At 36.0% G+C, this 10945-nt stretch overlaps 2 protein-coding genes across 2 annotated transcripts; one reads left to right on the forward strand and one right to left on the reverse strand.

Annotated features, from left to right (window-relative positions):
- Positions 1 to 200: 200 nt before the first annotated feature.
- Positions 201 to 833, reverse strand: LOC107960787 (secreted RxLR effector protein 161-like). Its single transcript, XM_016897066.1, has one exon. The coding sequence runs from the start codon at positions 831 to 833 to the stop codon at positions 201 to 203; it is 633 nt and encodes a 210-aa protein (XP_016752555.1).
- Positions 834 to 6547: 5714 nt separating this feature from the next.
- Positions 6548 to 8548, forward strand: LOC107958601 (AAA-ATPase At3g28580). Its single transcript, XM_016894418.2, has one exon. It carries the CDS (start codon positions 6737 to 6739, stop codon positions 8306 to 8308), a length of 1572 nt encoding a protein of 523 aa, XP_016749907.2. The 5' UTR covers positions 6548 to 6736; the 3' UTR covers positions 8309 to 8548.
- The last annotated feature ends 2397 nt before the right edge of the window (positions 8549 to 10945 follow it).

Genomic DNA, 10945 nt, shown 5'->3' on the forward strand with positions numbered 1-10945 from the left:
ACTCCCATTTTGGCTTTCAAACAATTGAACCTTGACACACAAAGAGATTTTGTCAAGATATCAACAAGCTGATCTTCAGAACTGCAATGAATCAGTTTCACCTCTTGATATTGTTCCATTTCTCTGACAAAATGAAACTTAATCTTGAAGTGTTTTGTTCTCCCATGGAATACTGGATTCTTTGCAATTGTAACAGCAGACTAGTTGTCACATTTGATATTTGTTGCTTCCTTTTGGTGTATATTCAAATCTGCCATAATTTTTCTTAGCCAAATGGCTTGATTAACAGCACTTGCAGCTGCTACATACTCAGCTTCAGTAGTTGATTGAGCAACAACACTTTGTTTCTTTGAACTCCAACAAAAAATGGCTGAACCAAGGGTAAACAAATACCCTAAGGTGCTCTTCATATCATCTATCAATCCAGCCCAGTCACTATCAGCATAACCAAGTAGCTTTATGCTATCAATTTTGCTGAACATCATTCTAAAGCTCAGTGTACCTTTGATGTACCTGAGAACTGTTTTGACAGCTTGTAAATGCTTCACATTATAACAATACATGAATCTTGATAGCAGACTTACAGCAAACATAATGTTTGGTCTATTAGTTGTCAAATAGAGCAAACATTCGAGCAAACTTCTGTAGGTTATTTCATAAATCTTCTCGAAATCACCTTGGCTTGACAGCTTCTCTCCAATAGCAACAGGTGTGCTTGTTGCCTTACAGTTCAGCATGGAGAATTTGTTCAGAATCTTCAAGGCAAATGCCTTTTGACTTAGGAAGATCCCTTGTTGATTTTGAGACACTTCCATGCCAATGAAGTAAGACATTTGTCCCAAATCAAACATCTCAAACATTTTTTTCATTTTGCCTTTGAAATCAGCAAGCATTGCATAATTTTCTCCTGTCACTGGCAGGTTATCAACATACCAAGGACACTATGAGCTGAGTTTCATTACCTTTCTTCTTCATATACAAGGTTGGCTCACTGATGCTTCTTTCAAATCCCAAGCTAGCTAGGTAGTTGTTAATTTTGTCATACTAGGCTCTTGGTGCTTGTTTTAAGCCATAGAAGGCTTTCTTCAACTTGTATACATTATCTTCCTTGCCTGCTACTTTGAAACCTTCATGCTATTCAACATAGAGTTCCTCATCAAGAAAACCATTGAAGAAGGCTGACTTTACATCGAGTTGATGTATTTTTCATTACTTCTGTGCAGCCAAAGCAACCAGCAGCCTGATTGTGTCAAGCCTGGCCACTGGTGCAAATGTCTCAAAGTAGTCAATGTCATACTTCTGATTGAATCCCTTCACTACCAGTCTTGCTTTTGGCTTGTTCAAAGTTTCATCAGCATTATACTTAGCTCAAAACACCCATTTCACTCATATGACCTTCCTGTTGGCTGGTCTTGCAACTAGCTCCCAGGTTTGGTTCTTGTCAATCATGCTCATTTGATCGAGCATAGCCTGTTTCCATTCTTGTTGAGCTTTAGCTTCTTCAAAGCAGCTTGGTTCAATAGTAGCCACTTCAGCCCTATCATATATCTCACTCAAAGGTCTAGTTCCCCTGACTGGCTCATGGTCAATGTCCATTTCAAGACCATTTTGATCAGCTTCAGTCTAATCCATCATTAGATCTTCAGCAGCACATTCTGGTTCATTCTTATCTCAGCCCCGGCTTGATTTCTCATCAAAGACTACATCCCTGCTCATAAAGACCCTATTAGACGAAGGATCCAAAATCCTATAGCCTTTTTTCATACTGTTGTATCCTACCAGGATGCCAGGTTGAGCTTTCTTGGCCAGGTTGTCTCTTTTCACTGCTGGAACATATGCATACATGTGCAACCAAAGACCCTCAGGTGAGCCACTGATGGTTTGAACCCAAACCAGGCCTCGAATGGAGTTTTATAAACCAATGCCTTGGTTAGTGACCTGTTTTGAAGATATACAGTAGTGTTAACTGCCTCAGCCCACAAGGTCTTGGGCAAATTCCTTTCAAACAATAGACATCTTGCCATATCCATCGATCTTCTATTATTTCTTTCACTAACACCATTCTGTTAAGGTGTGTAGGTGTTAGTGAGTTGGTGCTTGATGCCTGCTTCATCACAAAATCCCTGAAACATAGCTGAGGTATACTCTGTCCCATTATCTAACCTAAATGTCTTCAGCTTGGAACCAATTTCTGTTTCTGCTGCAGCCTTAAACTTCCATAATATTGAGGCCACTTCTGATTTATGCTTTAAGAAGTAAATCCAGCAATATCTCGAGTAGTCATCAATGAAAAGGATAAAATACCTGTTGACATTCAAAGACTGTGTCTTCATAGGGGGACACACATCAGTGTGGACTAGCTGCAACCTTTTAGAAACTCTCCAAGCCTTGTTTGAAGGAAATGGCAGTCTGACTTGCTTTCCTAGCTGACTCACCTCACAAACATCTTCTTTCTCAACTGATTTGGAGAAGTTTTCAACCAAGTCTTCTTTGGTTAGCTGAGCTAGTGACTTGTAGTTGACATGGCCTAACCTCTTGTGCCACAGCTTAGATTCTTCTAAAATAGCTGTGTAGGCACTATTAGAGCTTTTGTTCCAATCCACTACAAAACTTCTGTCAACCATGGTCACTGACACGAATTTGGATCCAGTTGGATAACTGATCAGGCATTATTTGCCTTTAAATACTATTGAATAGCCCTTTTCTAGCAACTGAGCTAAACTGAGTAGATTTCTGTCAATTTCAGGCACAAACAAGACATTAGAGACAAGTTTGTTACCTATAGGAGTGACTATCATCACATCTCCTTTGCCTTCTACTTTGATGAAGTGTCCATTTCCAACTTTCACCCTTGTTTTGAAGCTTCTATCAGTGTTCTTGAAGATAGCAGCATTAGGGGTCATGTGGTTTGTGCAACCACTGTCTATCAGCCATCCTTTTGTGGCTTTTCCTTTAGCAGCTGAGCAAGAGACTACAAAGACTTGCTCTTCCTAGTCACTACCTTCTTCTGCCACTTGAGCTTCAGCTTTTGGCTGTTGAGGTTGGTTTTGTCTCAGCTTGCATTTGTTTCTGCAAACTTTCTTATCATGGCCCATCTTTTTGCAGACTTTGCACTACACATCAGGCCTGAACCAACAGTTTGCTTTTGGATGACTGAACCTTTTGCAATGTGGGCAAGGTGGATACCTTCTTCTTGCTCGATCTCTTCTAGGCTTGTCAAACTAAGCTTTCTTCCCTTTGTAGCCAGAGGAGCTCAAGGTAGGTCTGCTATTGGATTAGAAGGCACATTCTTGATGTTCCTCCTGCCTGCTGACCCTTCTTTGCTCTTGAGCATAAAGAACATTGATTAGTTCAGTCAAAGAGATGTTAGTCAAATCTCTCGAGTCTTCAAGGGAAGAAATCTTGGCTTCATATCTCTCAGGCAAAGTTGAGATAACATTCTCTACAATTGTTGCTTTACTAAACTGGTCCCCAAGCAATCTGATGTTGTTTACAATAGCCATGATTCTGTCTGAATATTGCTTCACTGTTTCTTTTTCTTTCATCTTCAAATTTTTAAAGTCCCTTCTCAAATTCAAGAGTTGTTGCTGCCTTATTCTTTCAATACCTTGAAACTCCTCATTGAGTTTATCCCAGGCTTGTTTTAGAGACTCACAAGCTGTTGTCCTTGTGAAATTCACATCAGACACACTATTTTGGATACAAGACATGACCTTGTGTCTCTTGGTTCTTTCATCTGTATGCTGCCTAATCTGAGACACTGTGGCATTGGCTCTTAGAGGTGCTGGTTCAACATCCGAGTTAACAACCTCTCACAAATCGAATGCCTACAGGTAGGTCTTCATTTTCACTACCCAAATGTAGTAGCCTTCACCATTGAACACTAGTGGTAGAGCTGGAGAAAATCCAGATGAAGACATGATTTTTAGACTTGAAGAATGACAAGTCCACTAAGAAATAAGCTCTTGATACCAATTGTTGGAACTAAGAACAAAGATGAATGAAAAATGACAGAAGCTTGAGCTTTAAGGCTCGATGGCTTGATGAACAAACAAGAAATACAGTTAAGAACTTTGAACAAATTACTTGAGTAGTAAATCCAGAAAAATGAAGAAGAATTATGAATAATTTCATTAGCTTTGCATTGAGGCATAATGCCAATACATATACCGGTCAATAAGCTGGTCAACATGAAACAAAGTTACCTAAACATCTACCTAACTCCACTAAGTAGCATTGTAACTTGTTAAATAAAACTTGCACACTTGGTAAAGCTGATTTATCAGCTCAAACATCAACAAATTACATCAAGTACATTAACAACTTAGTTCTAATCTAACTAAGTTACAAAATATCATTTGAAAGTAATAAAATGAACAGCAGCATGAACTTCAGCTGCAACTGCTTGGCTTGGGCAGCTTCTTTGCTTCTTGTCTACATACAAGCCAACTTCAATAGGCTCACCAAGCAGATGAAGAATCCAATCAAAAGAGTTTTGAAACTCGGTTAGCTTCTTGTTCTTCGACCATGTTTGCAGAAGAACCTTGTTGGTTCTTTCATTCGCTCTCACTCTCTATTATTGTTTTCTCGATTGTATTTTTTAGGAACACCGAGATAGAAGAAGAAATGTTGCTTGACTTGCATAATCATGGCATAAAGGAGGCAATCCAACTTTTGAAGTATCACTTAACTTCACTAGCCGACATCCTGTGTAACTTTTTGATGCTGTAAAATTTAACATATAGATTATGACGTATAAGTTAATGACATCATGTAACTTTTTATTAATGTATGAAATTATGTTTGGATATAAAATATAATTCTCAAGTTATTTATTACTTTTGCTTTTTTAGTTTAGAGGATAATTAAATTATTTGTTTCGCTACTAATATTCTAGCACATTATATATGCATTGTAGTTTAAAAATAATAATGTAGGTTGTATATTATTTTTCTAATATTATATATTATATATTATTAATTCATATTTTAATAATAATTATATTAAGAATGTTATTAAATTATATATTTTATTGTTATTAAATTTTATTTAATAATAATTATATTAAAATATAATTAAATTATTTATTATTTATTATACAATTTAATAATAATCCTATTAGAATCTAATAATAATAACAATAATCATTTACTTAAAAGAAATTATGCTAAGGGTATTTTGGTCATTTAAGTCTTATGCTATTATATCTATTCCATTCAACTAAACACAAGAATACTTACAGTTCTATTCCATTGTTATTCAACCAAACAATTGAATTATTATTACAGCTTAGAGGTGATCATGGGTTGGACCGAGCCAGGTTCGGGCTGAGTTAAGACAAAATTTTAGGCCCGTTTTCTAGGCCCGAGCCCGGCCCGAAAGATGGGCCTAAAAATTTGTCCAAGCCCTACCCGAAAGAAAATTACTAAGCCCGGGCCCGGCCTAAATTAAATATATATAATATATATTTGTTTAAAAATAAAAATATATATTTAATATATAACCCTGGTGGGCCGAGCCCGAGAAAAAGTTTTACTCGAGACCCGGCCCGTTTTCTAAACGGACTTCGTTTTTTTTGCCCAAACTCATATTTCGGGCCTATATTTTTACCCGAACCCTCCCATTTTTCGGGCGGACCGGGCAGCTCAACTCATGATCACTTCTATTACAACTCTATTCAATTATAATCATATTCCATTACAGTTTTATTCCATTCTCCCAACCAAACGTGGTGTAAGTGGTATATTTATAAAGAACGTTGTCTTTAGGCGTCAAAAAGCATCCTAAAGGTGCCTTATATTTCTCTAAAAGCCCAACAACTTGAGTCATCTAAAGGCCTAGTGGCCCAATTAAGGTTAGCATGATGTCATAAATTATAGCTAAATTGTATAAAATATAAGTTGGGGGTTGAGAGTCGAGAGCTGGGAGTTGGGACCTTCTTAAAAGTTTTCCATGCATAGGAAACTGACAACTCCAAAGAAGACCAAAACTAAATAAAGGAAGACCTTTGATTGCATTTCTTGAAATTAAGTCTATTTTTTTTCTTTTATGGCATTGAAATCTCTTGAGGTATTTAAAGCATGGTTGTTAGACACAAACATCCATCTAATAAAAAAATATTGTACATGAATAAATAATAAATTAATTTAATTGGTAATATTTAACCACTCATATAACTTATTTTTAGTAAAGAGAAAGGAATTTTATTTATTAAGACGTATTATTTTTTATAAAAAATATTATTATTTTTTAATTTTAAGTTTAATTTCGTACTAATTATTATTTATCTTATGTTTAATTATTGTAATAAAAAATTTTTCATCTAACAACCCCATGAATCAAAGGAGGCATATAAAGAAAATGATTATTTTTTAAAATTGGGATTGTATCCACTACCTTTCAAGTTCCATCGTGCGATAGAAACACTTGGTCGATTTCCACATATTGTGACGTCAATCTCATTACTTAATGAGCAAGCTCGCCGACAAGTTAGGCTTCGTACAAGTCAATGATCCAACTTTTTAGTCTTTCTCACTATCATTATTGAAGCATGGAAAGAAGAATTGCACCGGCTCTTCAGTTTTTAAATAAGAAAAAACATAGAAAAAAGTATCAAAATAGCGATCATGGAAGCTAGTTAGAAGTTTCAACTAACAGTCATCTCTTCTCTATAACTTCCCACTTTTCTATCACAAAAATTCTGTGGGAAAAAAAATTAGAGAGAAATTGAGCCAAAATGGTGATGATGAAGGGAGAACAGTGGTCTAATCTAGGCTCAAAGATGGCGGCCATTATGTTCGTGTATGCCATGTTGCGACAGTATTTCCCTCCACAACTTCAGGACTATATCTTTCGATATGGTAAAAAGCTGTCGAATTTCATGTATCCTTACATTCATGTAACCTTCGATGAATTCATCGGCGAGAGGATGAAGAAAAGTGAAGCCTTCTCAGCAATTCAGAACTATCTCAGTGACAAATCTTCTGCAAGCGCTAAGCGACTCAAGGCTGATGTTGTTAAAGATAGTCAGTCTTTAGTTCTTAGCATGGATTATAACGAAGAAATCACCGATGAGTTTAATGGAGTCAAGCTTTGGTGGTCTGCTAAACGAACTACTCCCAAAACACAACAGTTTTCATTTTATCCAGGCGCAGATGAGAAGAGGTTTTACACTCTCAAGTTCCATAAACGAGACCGGCAAGTCATCACCGGAATTTATCTTAGCCATGTGTTAAAACAGGGGAAGGCTATCGCTGCAGATAACCGGCAACGGAAGCTCTACTCGAACGGTGCAGGCCAAGGCTGGCTTGGTAACCGAAGTAGCACAACATGGACACATGTGGCTTTTGAACATCCAGCAACATTTGATACATTAGCAATGGATGAAAAGAAGAAAAGGGAGATTAAGAAAGATCTAGTGAAATTCAGTAATGGGAAAGAGTATTATGCTAAGATTGGGAAAGCTTGGAAACGTGGTTATCTACTTTATGGTCCTCCAGGAACTGGCAAATCCACCATGGTTGCTGTCATGGCTAACTTTTTGAACTATGATGTGTATGATCTTGAGCTTACAACAGTTAAGAACAATGTGGAATTGAGAAGGCTTTTGATTGAGACATCAAACAAGTCTATCATAGTGATAGAGGACATTGATTGTTCTCTTGATCTTACAGGCCAAAGGGAAGAAAAGAAGAAGAAGAAGAAGAAAGATGATAAGAACGAAGAGGGGGATCCAATTAGTGCAATGTCGAAAAATGAGGAGAGAAAAGAGAGTGAGGTAACACTATCAGGGCTGCTGAACTTCATTGATGGAATTTGGTCAGCTTGTGGGGGTGAAAGAATCATTGTTTTCACCACCAACCATGTTGAGAAGCTTGATCCAGCTTTAATCAGGAGAGGGAGAATGGATAAACACATTGAAATGTCATATTGTAGGTTCGAAGCATTCAAGGTGTTAGCAAAGAACTATTTGGACATTGATTCTCATCCACTTTTCGGAGAAATTGGCAATTTGTTAGAAGAAACAGATATGACACCTGCTGATGTTGCTGAGAACTTGATGTTGAAATCTGATGATGATGATGATGATGATGATGATGAAGTTGAAACTTGTTTGAAGAATTTGATTGAAGCACTTAAGACTGCAAAAGACGAAGCAAGCAAGAAAGCTGAGGAAGATGCTCGTTTAAAGGCAGAGAAAGAACAGAAGGAAAAGGAAGAAGCAGAAAAGGAACAATCTGTTAAAGAGGATGTCACACAACATGCAATATCAGCCAAAGAAGTGAAAGACAATGGAGTCATCCATTAAAAGCCCTCGTCGAGAAACGGTGAGATCTGCCACGATATACATGTAAAAGGTCTAAATCCATATTTATGAGGTGCCATAAAATGGAATAAAATTGTGGTACTTTGGTATCCAAGATATTCCCTTATAGGTTTGGCTCACTATTATGACTATTTGCAATCTATTTGGCCGGCCATCTTTATTGTTCTGAATTTTCCAAGTGAACTAATAAGATACATTACCAATAGGTTGTGTTAGTTCTTACCAATTTTCTTGCTATTTGTAAAATATGTCTCTTGATCATCAAGTTTCACACATATTTGCCTGCTATCATTCATTCATATATATATAATACTTGAACTCATATATAATACACCTTCTTGGAAAATGACATAACCAGAAGTAGATTTCCTGTCTTCAAGGCATGATGCCTAGATTGTATCAGTATAGCATTCCAAGCCGGTTGACCCTGACTTTTTATACACCAAACCATGCTCAACTGTCTTTCAAATACTTGAGTATACACTGCACAACCCTCCAATGAATGTCCAAAAGAGCCTTTGTAAACTAGCTCACTTTGTTAACACTATATGCCATGTCTGGCCTGGTCAAACATATCTGTTTATAGAGATGAACATCTACAAATGGTTCTCCCTCACCTTGTGTCGTCAACTTTGAAAACCCAACCATTAGTGTAGGTGTTGGATTGGCCTCTATCATGTTTGCCTTGGATAATAGATCAAGAATGGACTTCTTTTGATGAAGTACTAGACTTCGGATCACCCTTTGAACTTCCAACTCCCAAGAAGAAACTGAGGTCAACTGAATATTTTAAATGAGAAAGCATCATTCAACTACTTCACCAGCATGTCAATTTCATTTGAATCATCACTTGTAATGATTAAGCCATCTACCTAAACCATCAAATACAACTTGGACTAACAGGTGTTTCTTATAATCAATAATGTGTTTGCTCTTGATACCTTAAACCTTAGCTTAGAAACTATTGTCTAATGGGGTTGTTTATGGAGAAGAGCAATATGATAACAAAGTGAAATTTGAAATTGGAGTAAATACTTCAATTTATATACATGAAAAATAACTAAAAATAGCATCATGGTCCACTAATTTATTCATGATCAACATGTTAAATGACTAACTACCACTAAAATAACATGCCTACCAATTAAGTTACCCGCTAAGTTAACCATGAAAAGACATGAGAACCATGTCTTTATTCCCTAAAGTAAAGGCACAAACACATGTTTAACAAATGCATGCATTAGTGCTCCTTAATGCATGCAACAACACTCATTGCATTAGAAGTAGTAGATACCTAGTTGCTTTCTTAGAAACTCAGACCTGGCTTAGTTAAAATGTTAGCAATTTGATTGTCAATATTGAGTAAAGCATAACATCACCACTTTTCTGCACCTCCCTTAAAAAAAACAATTTAATGTTGAAACGTTTAGTCTTTCCTTGGAAGAGTGGACTGTGTGAAATGGATATTGAGGCCTGATTGCCCACAAACATTTTAATGTTTCTAACTTGGTCCATATGCAATCAAGCATAATTTTTCTCAACTATAAGGCTTGATTGATAGTTGATGTTGCAGCTATCAATTCGCTTCTATAGTTGATTTGTCACGATCTCCTTTCTTGGAACACTAAGAGAAAATGCTTGAGCCAATACAAACAATACCTATAGGTACTCTTCATGTCATCTACAAACCCTGCCCAGTTACTGTAGGAAAATCCAAGCAACTTAAAATTTTGACACTTATTGAACTAGACACCATAACCGGTGGTTCCTTTGACATATTTGATCACCCCTTTTGCAAAATTTATGTGTACTTTGCTTGCACAGTGCATGAAATGAGATAGAATACTAACAATATGCAAGATGTTAGACCTTTTTGCGGTGAGATACATCAGTCAATCAATCAGGTATAATAATAGCTGAATTAAACAAAATAAGCTCACGTAAGACTTTAAATATAAATCAAAATAATGAATTCGAATAAAGGTAAACCCTATCTCAAAATATAAGACATTCTATTAACATTTCATCTTTGGATAAAATATTGTCTTGTAATTGATATCTTGGTATAGTAATCAAATATTAACAATGAGAACATGTTAAACAATAAATCTTCCTTTGGTCGATTTATTACTAACATATAAAACTAAATAATCCTCACGTGTTTATTACCACAATTGCATATGTAATTTTATTAAATATTAACCTTCCTTTAGACCGATCAATAGTAACATAATTTAAGTTACATATACACAACATTTTGTATTTTAAAACAAGATAATTTACACAACAGAAGTTACCTGCAAGATTTATTCTGTACTTATTAGAAATACAAAAATGTACTCGAATCCATCCATATCTTAAAATTTTTAAGTGTTTGGCTTTCTTTTTTCTCGAGGTGGAATGTCAGAAAAGACAAGAATGTGTATAATTTAGGACCATAATCTTAATATATAATTTGGGTTAACATTTTATTGTAGTAAATAATAACATGTAATTATTTTTATTATATACGTGACAATCTTGTATCTAGATATTCTGGTCCCTCATATCTAGGAGTCTGATCCTCTGTGGAGGGCAAACATTGTTTTCTTAGAAGCATGAAGTGCATAATAGTGTCTT

Source organism: Gossypium hirsutum, chromosome D07, assembly GCF_007990345.1.
Source record: "Gossypium hirsutum isolate 1008001.06 chromosome D07, Gossypium_hirsutum_v2.1, whole genome shotgun sequence".
Lineage (NCBI taxonomy): Eukaryota > Viridiplantae > Streptophyta > Magnoliopsida > Malvales > Malvaceae > Gossypium > Gossypium hirsutum.

What these genes read in the sequence shown, in the direction of transcription:
- LOC107960787 (XM_016897066.1), bottom strand. Translation starts at nt 833, where the DNA reads ATGTCTTACTTCATTGGCATGGAAGTGTCTCAAAATCAACAAGGGATC.
- LOC107958601 (XM_016894418.2), top strand. Translation starts at nt 6,737, where the DNA reads ATGGTGATGATGAAGGGAGAACAGTGGTCTAATCTAGGCTCAAAGATG.